An 18319-nucleotide genomic window follows, 5' to 3' on the forward strand; every position below is an offset into this window, starting at 1 on the left:
CCAAAACAGTCCATGAAAAAAATACACCAAACAAAATACTTACCCACAAAGGCTTCAAGGAAACTCAGCTGGAAACTGATGTTTTGCTCCAACAGAAGCAAACTCCAGGCAAAACTTGGCTGGAGAAGCTTCCAAAGAATCTTACTCTGAATATGCTGGCAAAGCTGAACAGCAACAGGATGAGAAATTCAAATGAACATGAAATATGATTATTTACTTCAGCCACAATTCTGTGCTCAGCAAGATTTGCTGTTGTAAACGTCTGCGTGAATGCCTTGGACAGGAGAAATATTTGTCAAGGGAATGCTTCTTCAGTAGAGCAGCTGTGCTCAGGTACACCCCAGGAATACCTGTACCAACAGCAGCACTGCCTCGCCAAGAGTGTGGTGCTTGAAAAACTCTGCAGGTGATTGCTTGAAAAATTATGACTCAGTGTTGCATAGCTAAGACAGACACGTGGTGCATAAGGAACTTTAGAGGAGAAGACTGTCTCTTCTAGTGACCCAGACCTCCACCTCTGATTTTCCTGTGACCTCCTCTTCCACAAGCACTATTTCCTCCAATTTCCCTTGCTTCTGATTTGTTTTGTGCAGTTATTGAAGACTGTCAGCCACCTGAGGACTTAGGGTGCAGGATATCTGTGAGTCCTGGGTGCTCTGTTACACACCTGCACAATTCTATCATATGCTTACAAGGCTGAAACAGCGTAGAATAAAATAATTTAGGTTAGAAGAGACCTTTAAGATAAAGTCCAACCACAAACCTAACACTGCCAAGTCTGCCACTAAACCATTCCCTAAGTGCCACATCCACAGGGATGGTGACTCAGTCACATGCTGAAGTGAGTGAGCAACCATGTGCCATGACTAACTATTTGAAAGGTATTTGTTCTTTTAAAGGCAAATAGTGCTGAAATCCTTACAGTATTTGTGTCTCAAGGCAATGAGTCTACACAACACAGCAGCAGTGTTGGTACAGTCAGACTTGTCCTAGAACCTAAGTCTGACTGTACCAACACAGTGCTGCATTTCCAACAGGACCCATTACCTCCGATTAGGCCAAATACAAATGCAGCTACCAAGTTCCCAGATCCAGTGTGGAGTAAATACATCCCTTATCTCAGGCAAGTAAGTATGCCAGGTTTTTGTGGTTGGAAACACCACCATCAATACATTGCAGCCTCTAAGAAAGTGTCACAAGATCTCTCTCCTCCTGGAATCAGCTAGACATCTTTATTGATCCTCATTACCCCATAACTCCTAATGTAAAGCTAAGGGGCTCTTCAGGTTTATTGCTTTATCCAAACCAATGGATACTGGATGTCACAATTTCCTTTGCAGATTCAAACAGCAGAACCTCGTTTTCTTCATGTAAGAACCAGACAGGATCACAATGTGAGAAACAAAGCTGGAGAGACAAGCTGCCCTTGTAGGTGAAATTCACAATAAGGCCTTCATTTGCTCTTTGTCGAAATCTTTACAGATACTTAGATTGCTGAGATTATTCAGTGGGCTTGGAAAAAGCCAGGGAACTGCAACCAACCTCAATGGCCTGCTTTACAATTTAATGCATCTCTTTTTCTGTGTGTGCAATTACCGAGAGAAACCTAACCCTTCCCCAAGCCTTCACCTTTGAGTAGGGCAGGTATCAAATGCTGGTTGGCTTAGGTACATTTTGTGCTTGTTTCTTATGCAAATACAGACTACTGTACACCAGCTGGTACTTCTGCCAAATTTGTTTCATGGATTTGATTCTATTTCCTACCTTTCACCTAAAAGGGGTATTATGTACTTGGAGATTACTTTTCTGTGAGAAGAGTGAGAGATTTTTTTTCTTTCAAAAATTATGGGACTAGATCCATCTTGGAGTAATTCCACTGAAACCTGTACCATTACATCAATGATAATTTAATTACAGCATTTGCTAGAAATCATTAGAACTAAGCTGTGTTTCAAGCTCTTTGCTAATGTTATGGTGAGGTTGACCATTACATCATTTTTAGCAAGGCATTTACACTGTGCCTAATCAAGGTTAGCCAAATATCTTGTGGCCCAAATAAGCCCTGTGTGGGCAGACCTGAGAGACCGTGTCTAGTCCCTAGGCTGAACTGGGCTGAATACCTTGAGCTTGAAGAATTGGTTTGCACAAAGTGATGAGGCCTTTCTTGTGCCCAAACTCACAAACTGACTCCTGCAAGCTGCCACTTGTTTATGGGCTATATATGCTTAATAACAGGGAGGGTCATAATGTCTCACCTGAAAGCCTGGGTTCTGGTTCCAGACCAAGCACACAGTTGCACATACAGAAAGTAAAAAATAAGTTAATTTTTACACAGTGTATATTCAGAACTGGGCTAAGGAAATAAAATTTGGGCCTCTGTGCCAGTGAAAGAGCTTGGGGTCAGGCTACATAACAGACACTTGGAGTTAAATCTTCCTTATTTCAGGATTTCTGATGAGGATAATCCCTAGTTAGGTCACATCAAATAATTTATGAGCTTTACACCTTGTTCAGTGGATTATTCTTTAATTCAATTAAAATAACAAGCAGCCCTGGCCAAAGGATTTTATCCATGTGTATAGCAGGATATGCCAAGGAAAGAGCTTTACTGGAGCAAGAAAAGCAGTAGTTACTGTATCAGAGCCAGCTACCAACCTAAGAAGATTAAATTAATGAATGAGACAAAGAGTCCATTCTACCTTCTTTCTCACCTGCCTGTTAAAATCCTCCTCCCCTTCCCCCACTGCCAAGAGATCAAGACCTGTTGTTAAGATAACAAGAACTAAAATGCTTACAAGGTGTTATACAGGATAGCATGGTTGAGATCCAAAAAAACACTTAAACACTTCAGAAGCCATTTTGGCCACATTCAGATGATTCCAGAATGCTATACCCCAGCAAGATCATTCCACTACAAAACACTTAATTCATGTATTCTCTAGAGAAGATGCCTGCAGTTCTGCTAAGGCACATACCAGGTGGGACAGGAGCACCAACTGCAGCTGAGCCCAGCATCCACAGCCATGCTCTCTTCAAGGGACAGCTGGAGAAGACTGGCTGGGTGGTCAGAGCCCTTGCCCAGGACTACAGGAGACTGAAATGCAATTCCCTCACCTGTAGAGCTCAAAGCTATCTTTCCCCAAGTGCTGTAACTTCTACCTAGTAGTCTTGGGCATTCATTGAACAATTTGAGGGTGAGATATCCTTGAATATCCTGCCTGGCCTCCAGATCCCACTTCAAAAGTACAGGTCCCGTGCCACAGCTGCAGGTATCTTGGTTACCACACAGCATCTGTTAATGAAATACACACCTCCTTTAGGCCAGGCAAGTTTAGACATCTCCAAAAGGTGGCAGTCCAAGGATGGTTGTGATCTCATGCAACCAGTGTAAGTCATCAGTTCTGGTCTTGCATGACCTGTTTTACACGTCTCATGCTTTTACTAAATCAGCCCCCAAATTCTTATCCTGCATAACTAGCTGGCTCCAAAACAGTCCATGAAAAAAATACACCAAACAAAATACTTACCCACAAAGGCTTCAAGGAAACTCAGCTGGAAACTGATGTTTTGCTCCAACAGAAGCAAACTCCAGGCAAAACTTGGCTGGAGAAGCTTCCAAAGAATCTTACTCTGAATATGCTGGCAAAGCTGAACAGCAACAGGATGAGAAATTCAAATGAACATGAAATATGATTATTTACTTCAGCCACAATTCTGTGCTCAGCAAGATTTGCTGTTGTAAACGTCTGCGTGAATGCCTTGGACAGGAGAAATATTTGTCAAGGGAATGCTTCTTCAGTAGAGCAGCTGTGCTCAGGTACACCCCAGGAATACCTGTACCAACAGCAGCACTGCCTCGCCAAGAGTGTGGTGCTTGAAAAACTCTGCAGGTGATTGCTTGAAAAATTATGACTCAGTGTTGCATAGCTAAGACAGACACGTGGTGCATAAGGAACTTTAGAGGAGAAGACTGTCTCTTCTAGTGACCCAGACCTCCACCTCTGATTTTCCTGTGACCTCCTCTTCCACAAGCACTATTTCCTCCAATTTCCCTTGCTTCTGATTTGTTTTGTGCAGTTATTGAAGACTGTCAGCCACCTGAGGACTTAGGGTGCAGGATATCTGTGAGTCCTGGGTGCTCTGTTACACACCTGCACAATTCTATCATATGCTTACAAGGCTGAAACAGCGTAGAATAAAATAATTTAGGTTAGAAGAGACCTTTAAGATAAAGTCCAACCACAAACCTAACACTGCCAAGTCTGCCACTAAACCATTCCCTAAGTGCCACATCCACAGGGATGGTGACTCAGTCACATGCTGAAGTGAGTGAGCAACCATGTGCCATGACTAACTATTTGAAAGGTATTTGTTCTTTTAAAGGCAAATAGTGCTGAAATCCTTACAGTATTTGTGTCTCAAGGCAATGAGTCTACACAACACAGCAGCAGTGTTGGTACAGTCAGACTTGTCCTAGAACCTAAGTCTGACTGTACCAACACAGTGCTGCATTTCCAACAGGACCCATTACCTCCGATTAGGCCAAATACAAATGCAGCTACCAAGTTCCCAGATCCAGTGTGGAGTAAATACATCCCTTATCTCAGGCAAGTAAGTATGCCAGGTTTTTGTGGTTGGAAACACCACCATCAATACATTGCAGCCTCTAAGAAAGTGTCACAAGATCTCTCTCCTCCTGGAATCAGCTAGACATCTTTATTGATCCTCATTACCCCATAACTCCTAATGTAAAGCTAAGGGGCTCTTCAGGTTTATTGCTTTATCCAAACCAATGGATACTGGATGTCACAATTTCCTTTGCAGATTCAAACAGCAGAACCTCGTTTTCTTCATGTAAGAACCAGACAGGATCACAATGTGAGAAACAAAGCTGGAGAGACAAGCTGCCCTTGTAGGTGAAATTCACAATAAGGCCTTCATTTGCTCTTTGTCGAAATCTTTACAGATACTTAGATTGCTGAGATTATTCAGTGGGCTTGGAAAAAGCCAGGGAACTGCAACCAACCTCAATGGCCTGCTTTACAATTTAATGCATCTCTTTTTCTGTGTGTGCAATTACCGAGAGAAACCTAACCCTTCCCCAAGCCTTCACCTTTGAGTAGGGCAGGTATCAAATGCTGGTTGGCTTAGGTACATTTTGTGCTTGTTTCTTATGCAAATACAGACTACTGTACACCAGCTGGTACTTCTGCCAAATTTGTTTCATGGATTTGATTCTATTTCCTACCTTTCACCTAAAAGGGGTATTATGTACTTGGAGATTACTTTTCTGTGAGAAGAGTGAGAGATTTTTTTTCTTTCAAAAATTATGGGACTAGATCCATCTTGGAGTAATTCCACTGAAACCTGTACCATTACATCAATGATAATTTAATTACAGCATTTGCTAGAAATCATTAGAACTAAGCTGTGTTTCAAGCTCTTTGCTAATGTTATGGTGAGGTTGACCATTACATCATTTTTAGCAAGGCATTTACACTGTGCCTAATCAAGGTTAGCCAAATATCTTGTGGCCCAAATAAGCCCTGTGTGGGCAGACCTGAGAGACCGTGTCTAGTCCCTAGGCTGAACTGGGCTGAATACCTTGAGCTTGAAGAATTGGTTTGCACAAAGTGATGAGGCCTTTCTTGTGCCCAAACTCACAAACTGACTCCTGCAAGCTGCCACTTGTTTATGGGCTATATATGCTTAATAACAGGGAGGGTCATAATGTCTCACCTGAAAGCCTGGGTTCTGGTTCCAGACCAAGCACACAGTTGCACATACAGAAAGTAAAAAATAAGTTAATTTTTACACAGTGTATATTCACAACTGGGCTAAGGAAATAAAATTTGGGCCTCTGTGCCAGTGAAAGAGCTTGGGGTCAGGCTACATAACAGACACTTGGAGTTAAATCTTCCTTATTTCAGGATTTCTGATGAGGATAATCCCTAGTTAGGTCACATCAAATAATTTATGAGCTTTAGACCTTGTTCAGTGGATTATTCTTTAATTCAATTAAAATAACAAGCAGCCCTGGCCAAAGGATTTTATCCATGTGTACATCTTTAAGTAATCTCATTTAAATAAGTATGTGATGGTGCCCAGGATTTGGCTCAGAAGAACAGTGGGAGCAGCCTAATTAAAATTATGTGGTCTGCACTGCAATCCTTACTAAGCCTCAGGTCTAGTTTGAGGTTTATTATTTGAAACTAAACACAGAACTTCATAGGCTTTTAAACATTTTTTTAGGGCTTTGGATCAGTCTGTAAGAAGCAGAAATCTTCCTAATTAGATATAAATATTTTAATATAATTGTAGATTCATCTACAGACCATCACCAATGGGCAAGAGCCAGCAGCCCTTACAGTGCATGGTGCAGTCATGGCCATGCTTCACTAATGCCATCTGGCTTGAGACACTCCTTGTAGTCTGGATTTAGAGCAGTGAATGCTCTCCTGAAGACGTGCCCATAAATCTCACCCACAGGAGCAGCCGCAGGAGAGCTAAAGCCCTGTTGTCCAGCATTTCACAGTAAGGTCAGGGTCACTGTGCCCTTCCATCCCACTCCCTCAGACTGATGACAACTGGAACCTCACGTGCCAAATGTTGCTTGAGAGAGGGCAGATCTGCACCAAGCCCTTGCTGCCGTGGATGGCAGAATGAGGCTCTGTCCATAGCAACAACCACAGAAAGAGACACCAAAATCATCTCTGAGGAGCCCTTCCAGAATTAGGTCCAACAAGCAAGGTCAGTGAGAGCCTGTGTTTTATGACTCAGGTCAGAGATCAGAGCGTACGTAACTCAACAGCGCCCAGATCTAGGTGGATACACACACACCCAAAGTTGAGGTCAGGCCAGCTTACACAGTAAGGCTGTTCATGGTCCACATTTTTCATGCTGGCATGTCAAATAGCAGTAGAGCAGTCAAGTCCTTTTCCTGAGCCTATGCACTAAAAGCTAGCACAAATAGGATGCAGTGGGTCACCAGAAAATTTCACCAGCTGACCAAGATGACCACATGACTGATGGTCACATGAAGAACAAATTTGCTTCAGTTTTCTGTGCAGTGGTCAATTGTACACATTCTATAGTGTAATACTCAATGTATATTGAATAGTTAAATACAGGCACAGTACTATGTATTATAATTCTATAGCATGACACTTAGCTTTATGGAAGAGCCTACCTAAACTCAGATTAGATACCTATGAACTCTGACAAAAAGTAAGTACATAAACCAATCCCAAAGTTGGTATGTCATATGTGAAATTACTTTTGTCCACTTGACATTGTCAAGAAGCCATTCAAGACAGGCATCAAATTTCTATACATACATTTTCACAGAATTCCGAGAAGGCAGCTGTTGTTTCAGCTCTGCAGAAATTCTACATTTCCCTAATTTACTTGGATAACTAAAATGTTTTCCCAGTTGCACACCTTCAAGAAGTTTCTGTTCTATTAATTTCAAGAGCTGTAAAAAGCCACCATAGAAAGACTTTTTAAAATTTCAAATAGCAGCAACAGTCCCATCTAGAGGAAAACAACTGCTTTTCTACAACTCTTTTTTTTTCTTCCCACACTGGACAATACTGGCGGGTTGAGATTAAACCAGAGATGGGCTCCATTTACAAGATTGCTTATATAAAGCGAAGATAAACACCAGCTGGGTTCATTTGAAAGAGGACATCTTGGGAAGAGCTGACAGCACAGCTATTGGAATGAAAATCTGAAATACTCAGTCCCTTCCTGTCTAGTAGGTATAATACTTAATTTCTTGTAGAATGCATAGGATTAGAATTAGAAGGGATTGTCACTGAAATGTACTGTAGGAGCCTTTTGTATCTGTATAGCTTTAAATAGAGTCTGAGTGAAAATGCTGAAACTGGATGGTTTTTATTGCAAATAATCAGGCAGATTTTTTTCTTACCTAAATTTGTTATTTCCGATCTTCTGCTGAGTGATGTGCTTATGAGGGCAGACACGGAAAAGTGTCTACAAAGGGATAATATAAGAACTCCAGTCCCAACTCCACAGGCTGTACCTGCATCTCCCTGAGGGAAAGAGGTTGCAGCTTTGAGGCCTGAAGTGGAAATGTAAATTACTGCCATGTATGTTCTGTAAATTCAGCATTTAGCAATAAAAGGGAAAATGCATAATTTACCAAAGCGAGCTACATGAATTTAAGATTATATATGCCCGGATATCCTTCACAAGAGAAATAGTTTCAGCATTAAATGTATAAGCATGTTATTGGATCATATTTTTTCTAGTGATTTCTTCCCTCTTCTTTTCAGATCCCATTGTTTCCATTTCATTTGGTAATACTAATACTTTTGCCTTACACTCTTTACAAGAGCAAAGAAACCCTAAAATAATTCAAAGCTACCACTAAAATGAAATAGTAAAATTGTCACAAAAGTGACCCAGTGAAAATAATGGTCTTAGAAATATTTATCCTGTAGGTGCAATAAAGTTGGGTGACAATATCAGGAATGTTATTTGTTTTTTTTCTGCAAGGAGAACATGTTTAACACTTTCAGGTCTGCAGCCAATGCCTTTTTTTATTTCCTCTTTTCAAGAGAATTTCTGCTTTTCTTCCTGTGTCCTCAGATCATTGCAAGAAATGGTGACTTTTGCTATATATCTGCTTGTCATCTTGGCGCAAGCTCATGCAGGGCCTTGCAATCCAAATAAAGCAGGTAAAATAATTTAAGACTCCTATGTTCTTCTCTTGTACTTAAGATGACAAGGGGTTTATTTTCTGTTTAAAAGTAGGATGGTTTCTCTTCAAGAAGTTAAATTATGCATTCTGGATAGCTAATCCTTCAATTTATTTTATTAATCTGCTTTCAGCTAGCATGGTGAAGCCAGCACCACTGAAGTCCTAGCCACATAAAGAATTAGCCTTAATTTTAACTGTGCAGTAGCTATAGTGCAATGAAGTTAAGCACAAGCAGAACTGAGACTGGAAAATACCTGCAATATCACAGGCTAGATACAGCAGATCTTTACAGCCCAAGCTGGGCATTAGACCCACTGACTGCAATCTGATGACTAGTGGTGAATGAATGTGTGGGGCTGAACTCCTGAACCAGCCTGCTATATTGAACTAAAAAAAAAACACCAACAAAACAAACAACAACAATCATTGAAGCTAAAGCCCTAAATGTACACCAATTTCTGCCTAGAAACTCAAATGATCTGGTGCCAGACAAGCCTCTGGTGTAGAATTCACTACAATTAAGAAATGTGCTTTAGAAATGCATTGGAATGTGCCTCAATATGGACTGTTTGCTTTGTATGTGCGTGACTGGTGTCAGTCTATTGCCAGTAATTTCATGGTACATGTAAGTATTTGGCCCTACAGCCATTTATTTCAGCACCTGCATTTGCACAAGCAGTTTCTTTGAACTGCAGGAATTTTCATAGGTGTAAAGTCACCAGAGTTACAAATCTGACCATCAACACAAGAAGAATCAGTCTGTATGTGCTGAAGGTTTGTTAACCAGAAAGGACAGAGTTGTTAAGGTCCATATTTTATTTTCCCTGAGTATTGCCCAACCCTCTGCAGACATGCAAAATGAGGCTCTTATTGTAAAAATAAGAGTGTCAAGGACTTTAAAAGAAATTATTGAATAATTCCAGGTAGAGTGTTTTTTTTCTGGCAGTGATAATTGGAACTTTCTCAATTTTCAGGTCATTAATCGTTAGTCAATATTTTCCCTTTAAATTCCCATCAAACCCTCATATTCACACTACCTGATTCTCTTGGAAAAATGTCCAGTTCTGCTACCATGAGGCAATCAGTCTGCAAGTTATGGTGTTTAACATTCATGATTGTATTAGCAATCACTGTTTGGAAACATATTGCACTGTTTCCATCCATCTTTGGTAACAGGGATAGGCTTTTTGTTTCATTTTTAGATTTTAGCTTTTAACTTGAGAATTCTAATGATTCAGTTTACATTGACACTGCAATTCCAATGCAAGGAGACAAAGGACAGAATATGTATCATGGCCTAGATCTAAGACTGCTACAAAAAGGTCCACATCTACTGAAGCCTAACAGAAACTTCACCAATATTATTTGCACAGAGACAGTGGTGTTTGTTACAGAAGCCAGCTCTGCACCTGAGGGATTTCAGTCCAGCAATTTTTCACTTTAGGTTTCTTAGCAGTGTCTCTGCTCCTTAATCAGCTATTCCAGAAAGACATACAAATTTACATTAAGTTCTGCACTGATTGGAAGTCAAAGGCCAAACTCTTCCAAAGAAGAATTAAATAGAATTTAACAACCCAAAGGTCAGTTCTGTGTAGCAAAAGCTGCTCACATTAAGGGACCTTTGAAAACACACCCCTGCTCACAGACGTTTAATCCCAATGCAAAGTAGGTGTGCAGACCTGCCTCTTGAAAGCAATGACTGACTCTAGGTGTATTGTTTTCTTTTTAGATGTAATTCTGGTATACTGCTATCCTAAAACCATCATTACCAAAATTCCGGAGTGTCCTTACGGATGGGAGGTTAATCAGCTGGCACTTGGAGGCATTTGCTACAATGGGATCCACGATTCGGGGTATTACCAATTCACAATCCCGGACCTGTCACCTAAAAACAAATCATACTGTGGGACACAGTCAGAGGTAAGACTGTCAAGGTCAACATTTCTGACCTGAACTCAGAATTAGGCTGGGCTTACTTGAGAGGGTCTGTTTGCTTCAGATTGGAGTAGGCTTTAAGTATGGACAGTAGGAGGAGGCAAATTCTAGTACCAGGGAGAAAGAAGAATCAAATAGTAGTGTTTTGCATCTACAGGCAAAACACCTGCAGGTTTAGTGATATTAGTCTGTATGTTATTTGCCCATCTGCAACTGTGTTACACAGACCATATTTATAGGCAGCACAGCATATGAAGAGCTACAAAGCCATGTTTCCTTGGGGATGGTGCTTTGTAACCAGTTTCAGTCTTCACATTTCAACTAAATGAGTTGTTCCTGATGCTCAAGGATTCACTCCTGCCTACATTTCTCTGTCTCACCACCCACAGTTCAAGAACCCTGTTTATCACTTCTACAACTCCATCGTCTCCAATGACACCTCAGTAATTGTGAAGAGCCAGCCTGTGAACTACTCCTTCACCTGCTCGTACAATGCCAACTACCTGGTGAACCAGGCTGCCTTTGACCAAAGGTATGTCCTCTTCTGTGAGTGCACTTCATCCCATTTTCAGCACCACATTTCACTCATACAGAGACTTGGTTATGTCCCCAGGGTGGCCACCGTTCATGTGAAGAATGGAAGCTCCGGCTCATTTGAAAGTCAATTGTCCCTCAACTTCTACTATGTAAGTGGTCTTTGTCACCCAGCTTTTCATGTTCACCTTCCACAGGCTGCGGCTGAAGAGCTAGAAAAAAAAGGCTGCTGCTCCTAACTTGTATGTGTCATGAAGCACATCACTAGCCTGGAACAAATAACTACAGTCAGGTTTGCAGGGTCCTTGTTTCTGCTGATTAACAGGGATATACTTAAACTCAACAGAGCAAACATATGCCAACTGTTCTTTTGATCCCTCCAAATCAGGCAGATTTTTCTGCTGAGAGGTATATTTCTAACATGCTGATAGGTTTTATAAAAACAAACAAACAAACAAAAAAACCTTATTTGTAGTCCCACTCAAAGAGCAGCGTGTATCTGCAGGCAATGCTGCTACATGTGGCCTCTACAGATACTCTGCAGAGAGCTCCGTGTATTTCTCTTGCTCCCTGGTCCTCTTTCCTGACAGATATTTCGTTTTTCCCAGACATCTTTAGGTCCCTGGCTATCAGACCAATCTTTTGAAATATTCTTCTCCTCCCCACAGCTCTGCTATGCTGCTGGAGCAGCCATCTCCTTATCCTGGAGTCTTATTTTCACCAAAACACTGTCAAAAGCACCAAAGCTGCCTCTCTTTTTTAGCACACCTAGAAAAAAACACAACTCACAACATACTCTGTTAAATTGATAGGCCTGGTAGAGGGAGTATTTAGCATAAAGTGAATGGATGGAAATCTTTGCTCCCACATCCTACATTTTTGGGCACCAATTGATCACTAAACATTTTGTCAGCCTTGGGATGCCACATGAAAGCTTTTTTACTGATACATGGCACACCTGTAGTATATACTGGCAAGGCTCAAGGGTGTACCACACTGCTTCTCTCAGCTCCTGGCAGAATGGCTGCTAAATCAAATGACAGTGAGCAATGCATCTCTGGTCCTTTTAAATTTGTTTTTGGCCAAATGACTCTTTTGGTCTGATGGCCATGGGCTTCCAGGAGTCAAGGAGGGAGTGGCTGAACTATAATTATACACTTTCCCACTGAGCACAAGTGCAGAACAAGCTCAGGAAGCTAATAGACCACTCCTTTTTAATTTAGTCTGTATTTTCAATAAGGAAAACAGGTTAATTTCAATGATGTGTTCTTTTTTTTTCTGGCAAAATGGAAAAGCAATGATTATTTTGCTTTGCTATTCATCTCTGATGCTGACACAGCCCTCCATCTCCAGTGGGCCCTGCTTTCCAGGTGCTCCATGTGCGCATTTCCCAGTGGAAACACTTCAGTCTCACCTGCCCTTTAGCCTTTAACAGCAAAGGACTGTGATGAAGCATGAGGAGCTGGAGCCTCAATGAAGTCAGACCTTCAACACTGAAACCTATTGTGAAAAAAAAGCAAGCTAGTACCCTAAACAGTGCAAAGCACTAGAGTCTGGGAAAAGAAGCACTATACCAGGTTAATCTCATGCCTTTGCTTTGCATGTTACCAGGAATGTATGATGTCTTTCTCTTTGTCTTTCATAGAATGCCAAGTTTTCCAGTATAAAAGAAGCCCCTTTCATCGTTGAAACATCAGAAATTGGTTCTGACATATTTGCTGGAGTGGAAGCAAAGGGCTTAAGTGACAGGTAGGCAAAAGGAGTAATAATTAATAAACTAGCAATCAGGACTTTCCTTGTTAATCTGGAGTTTGTGTCTCTCCAGGTTCAAAGTTGTTCTTAACAACTGCTGGGCAACTCCTTCCTCAGAGTATTTCTATCAGATCCACTGGCCTCTGATCACCAAGGGGTAGGTGCTGGTGGGACAAAGGGGATCACCTCTGCCCAGTGCTGAGGATGACAAATGCATCCATCTATCCACGAGACTGGATCTATGGAGACGTTTCACTGAAGCCATGTAGACTCTGACACTGCTTCTCCACACACATTGCAGGTGTGCCACGGACAACTCCATCCTTGTGCATGAGAATGGGAAAACGAGCCGGGCGACATTCCAGTTCAACGCTTTCCGCTTCCGTAACATCCCCAAGCTGTCCAAGGTCTGGCTGCATTGCGAGACACACGTCTGTGACAGTGAGAAGTTCTCTTGCCCGGTGGTAAGGCCCCCTTCTCAGAGAAACCTACAGAGATAAATTTAGACAGAAAATGTCTAGACCTTCCCGGGGGCATGTCGGGTACAGAATCAGTGCCAGAGCTTTCAGTAGATAGAGCCACCACCATGCAGGAACCTGAGTGGCCAGCCCCGCACTCCAACCTCCATCGTCCCATAGGCACTACAGGCAACATTGGGCAACTTGTTTAAATGCACTGAGAAATAATACAGCACTTTAAAAACTCAGTTCTTGTCAATATCCCAGATTACAGTCCTTCCTGACAAATGGTTAAACACAAACCTGGAAAGAAAAGAGAAAGTAGAGCTTTTTCCATTTTACCAAATATTTCAGTGCTGGGGGACACCCTGGGGGCAGCAGGACAGCCTGGCTCGAAGCTCATTGCTAGTCAAATGAAACCTCCCAGATCCCTGTCCCCTCTCTGCTGTTGTAGTGAGTGCTCTTGCAGCCACCCTATTCTCCACAAAATACATAAAGTGTCACTGGAGCAGGGACTGAGGTCGAAGGGTAGGTTCCTGTGACTGCAGTGGATGCAGTGAGGGTGCTCTGCAGGCATGTTATTTAGCACGGGCATGAGCACTGCTCGCAACAAGTGATGAAAGGATGAGGATTACTAAAGGGTCTTTTAAAACTTCTCTCTTCCTCCTTCACTAAGTCAGAACTTCACTATTCTTTTTCTCATGCAGTGAATGTGCCATTGCTATCTAATGAAGCAGAATTTTATTTAACCTGAAAGCCCAAAACACTCTTGGCCAACATACGGTCATTCCAGCAATGAGTATTTCTTGCTGGAAAAGAGAAAGAATCACTCCTGATGAAACCAACTTTTCTTTCTAAACACTCTACTATCCTCGCAGGTACAGGGGGAATTCTCTCCTTGCCTCCAGCGTAGGATAATTACTCAATCAGGCTATAACATCCCTTGAGTCCACTTCAACCAAAAAATGCAGCTGGTGGTCTGCTGAAATTAAGCTTGAACCAAGCTGTGGTTCCATCTATGCTTACAACCAACTCAAAACCAGAAATACCACACACTGAGTTTGAAAAAGAAAAAAAAAAAAATGCTCACAGCTGGGGATCTGCTGAGGTCAGGGGACAGACAAGGACCTTTAATCTTTAGAGCACTGCCTCCAACACACACCTTGTCAGCTGTGACAGGCATCATTAGTGCTGGACATGAGATGAACTACATGGAAGGGATTTTGTGCTTCCTGTTTCTACCCAATGGGCAACAATTATAATTAGAAATAAACAACAACAGAAGCCTTTGCAGAGGTCATGTGTTAAATGGATGTAGCTTAGCTCCTGCCTTCCTTCTTGACAGCAGTTTTGTTTCAGGCATGGTGGAAAGGTCAGTCCAGGAGGACCTGGGATTAAGTAAGCAGAGACCCATCTGGGCTCCTGCCATCTCACAGCTGAAAAGAGCACTTAACTGACAGCCACAATAAAGGCTGTGGCACACCAAAATCCTCAGAAAATGCACTGTAAAGACTCTCCTTAAATCTCTTCTGCACCAAAAAAAAAAAAAATTACAGAAAAAAAAATCCCTAGGAAATATGCAGCAATATTGACATACATGTCATTTCCTTAGTTGGAAACATGAGAATTTAGTTTGGATTTTAAAATAATTGTTAATTTTTTATTTTATGTGGCTTTCTTTCCTATCCCTTAGACATGTGACAAACGAAAACCACACATGGAACAAACTGGAGGTGTCTTAGTAGCGGAGATCTCTGTGCGCAGTAAGTGACGGGGTGTCTGGGGTGTTGCTCCCTTTGGGAAGCAGTGACGTTGGGAGCCACCAGTGGTTCATAGCACAGGAGCAAGCAGAGGAGCAGAAGACCTCTGTCAGAGCCCTTTCCCCAAGGCAGCAGGAGTCTCAAATGGAAGTTGGTCCCCTTCAAGCACAGTGAAACTCTCCTGATTTACAAAGTGAGCAATAGATCCCATTTGGCATTAACAATAAGTGGCCAAACCACTTACACACAAGTTAGCAATGTAAACTCTGCTCACCTGCTTTTGACCTCAGCAACAGCCCAGACAAGCTCTGATAGATTGCACAAGAGCAGGAGAGAGGTCAGGCTTGGGAGCAGCTGGAAAGCTTTTCTTTACAACATGCATTAGTACTTCAGCACATTCATAACTCTGGTAGGTTAACCCGTCATGCCTCTCCCTCCTGATACACAAATTAAACTGCAATCAGGTTTTCCCATTATAAAGCAAGGTCTGTTTCCTCCACCTGCTGCCCCTCACCCCAGAGGCATCAGGAATTTCTCCCTGAGCTGTTTTAATTCTGTGGAGCCACCACATCTTTTGAAACAGGTCCTTGGAACAAAGAATACCTAAATAATGTTTTCACTAAAGCCCTTTAGCCTGGTTCATCAATTACAGCCACACCAACCTGAAGCCAACTTACCATTACAAATACATGCAGAACAGCATTATTACAGTTCACAGAATCACAGAATCATAAAGGTTGGAAAGGACCTCCAAGATCACCGAGTCCAACCATCAACACAAAAAAAAACCAACAACAAACAAGCCACCAAACAAACAGACACCACACACCCCACTAGAAAACACCCACAAAAAGCCCCACAACCTCAGCCACTAGTCCATGTCCTCAAGTGCCATATCTACATGTTTCTTGAATACTTCCAAGGATGGTGACTCAACCACCTCCCTGGGCAGGCTGTTCCAGTGCCTGACCACTCTTTCAGTAAAGAAATTCTTCCTAACACCCAATCTGAACCTTTCCTGCTGCAACTTCAGGCCATTTTCTCCTGTCGTGTCATTATTTTCTTGAGAAAAGAGGCCAACACCCACCTCACTACAACCTTCTTTCAGGTACTTACAGAGGGTGATGAGCTTTCCCCTCAGCCTCTGCTTCAGACTAAACAACCCCAGTTCCCTCAGCCACTCTTCATATGACTTGTTCTCCAGACCCTTCACCAGCTTGGTAGCTCTCCTCTGGACATGCTCCAGCACCAAAATGTCCTTTGCACAGTGAGGGGCCCAGAACTGAACACAGTACTTGAGGTGCAGCCTCACCAGTGCCAAGCACAGTGGGGTACAATCACTTCCCTACTCCTGCTGGCCATGCTATTCCTCATGCAGGTCATTATGCTATTGGCATTCTCAGCCACCTGGGCACACTAGCATTCTCCTGGAGAAGCTGGCAAATAATAGCACAGACAAGTGTACTCTGCACTGTGTAAAAAATTGGCTGGATGGCTGAGGCTAGAGAGTTAGGGTAAATGGGGTCAAATCTAGTTGATGACTGGTCTCCAGTGGTGTCCCTCAGGGCTCAGTTTTGGGGGCAGCCCTGTCCAATATCTTTATCAGTGATCTGGCTGAGGGGATTGAGTGCACCCTCAGTAAATTTGCCGACAACACCAAATAGGGTGGGAGTGTTGATCTCTCTGAGGGTAGGAAGGCTCTATAGAGGGACCTGGGCAGACTGGATCAATGGGCCAAGGCCAGTTGTATGAGATTCAGTAAGGCCAAGTGCCAGGTCCTACACTTTGGTCACAGCAACCCCAGGCAACACTACAGGCTTGGGGAGGAATGGCTGGAAAGCTGTCTGGCAGAAAAGGACCTGAGGGTGCTGGTTGACAGTGTGCTGCACCAGTAAAACCCCATCAATTTTAGGACATAAAAGAACTGAGGATCCTTGTTTAACTTCAGACAATAAAGCCAATAGGAAGAAATTTCCAGAATTTCAAAATGTGGCAAATGTTATCTGCTCTGCTTTTAGAAAGCATGCTGATGCACTTTGTCCTATTTTACACACTCTATCCCAATGTTATCCTTCTCTTTTATTTTATACAGGCAAAGGTTTATCCAGATTTTTCACACTCCCAGGTAAATAGCAAAGTATGAAAATGAAAATATCAATCTTAAATATGCATTTTGAGTGACTCTGTCAGCATAAAACCCATAGCTCAAAGAAAAATCTTGTAAATTGGATAGAAAGGGAAACAGGTAAAAATCAAATTGTATTTCTCAACATTATACTTTTTTTTCCCTACTTTTGGCACATCCCTTACTCTGGACAATGAAGAAGTCATGCCAATAATTTCCAGTGCTGAACATTCTTTTACCTTTTCACATCCTCTTCCCAGAAAGGAACAAGGATGTCTCACTGTGTTAACTGAGATGTCTGAAAGCATTTCTCTTTGGAGAGGATTTGAAAAAGCCCTTTCAAAGCCTACTTATTAAAACTTGGTATGGTGACAGAGCCACATTAAGGACATGCAGTTGCATTGATGGGGCTGGGAAAGGAATATGAAAGGCAGCTGAAAGTGAAGTACTCACATTTAGTCTGTGTTCTCTTGCAGATATCATCTTCCACCTACTCTTTGCAATTGGATTTTGTGCTGTTTTATTATAAAACACAGCCCAGCTCTGTCTCTTAACTTTTCCCAATCCTGTTTGGACTGGAATTCTTTACTAAAGATGTTTATTTTACAGAGGAAAAATGAAAGTCACAAAAAACCTTGTGCATCATTTTACCAGATAAATAAAACATTCCATGAGCTTTCTGTCTCAAATACTGGAGAATCTGAAAACAAATTTGCCTCTCCCAAGTTTCTGCAGACATTTTAAACCAGTGAAAACCCAGGAGTTATGCATTCTACTGATGCTTCCTTTTAAAGAGTTGTGATGCTGACAGTACTTGTTTCTATAAGGAAAATAGAGATATACAAACTCAGCATCTTCCAATGCCAAATTCCCTCAGCATCCCCCATTACTGTCAGTCTCAGCATGGTACCAAACTCCCCCCCACACCTAGTCTTGCAAGGTCCTAGCTTGGTCTGTGAAGCCTTTGGACAAGACAAAACCTAACCTGACATGTCAAGGATGGAAGAAAAGGATGCCTTTTTATGCAGCA

General features: G+C 42.1%; 1 protein-coding gene across 1 annotated transcript; it reads left to right on the top strand.

Moving 5' to 3' along the window:
• The first annotated feature begins 7718 nt into the window (after nt 1–7718).
• Nucleotides 7719–17965, top strand: TECTB (tectorin beta). The gene is made up of 11 exons (XM_010007916.1): nt 7719–7756; nt 8614–8702; nt 10455–10645; nt 11050–11192; nt 11274–11346; nt 12840–12943; nt 13020–13103; nt 13248–13410; nt 15098–15167; nt 17257–17289; nt 17766–17965. The coding sequence occupies exons 2-11, from the start codon at nt 8627–8629 to the stop codon at nt 17816–17818; spliced, it is 990 nt and encodes a 329-aa protein (XP_010006218.1). The 5' UTR covers nt 7719–7756; nt 8614–8626; the 3' UTR covers nt 17819–17965.
• The last annotated feature ends 354 nt before the right edge of the window (nt 17966–18319 follow it).

This window comes from Chaetura pelagica, unplaced genomic scaffold (genome assembly GCF_000747805.2).
Source record: "Chaetura pelagica isolate M959 unplaced genomic scaffold, ChaPel_1.0 scaffold531, whole genome shotgun sequence".
In the NCBI taxonomy this organism is placed as follows: Eukaryota; Metazoa; Chordata; class Aves; order Apodiformes; family Apodidae; genus Chaetura; species Chaetura pelagica.

What these genes read in the sequence shown, in the direction of transcription:
- TECTB (XM_010007916.1), top strand. Translation starts at nt 8,627, where the DNA reads ATGGTGACTTTTGCTATATATCTGCTTGTCATCTTGGCGCAAGCTCAT. An exon ending in TTGCAATCCAAATAAAGCAG is followed by an intron (nt 8,703 to 10,454) that starts GTAAAATAATTT and finishes TTTTCTTTTTAG; the next exon opens with ATGTAATTCTGGTATACTGC. An exon ending in TGTCCCTCAACTTCTACTAT is followed by an intron (nt 11,347 to 12,839) that starts GTAAGTGGTCTT and finishes TGTCTTTCATAG; the next exon opens with AATGCCAAGTTTTCCAGTAT.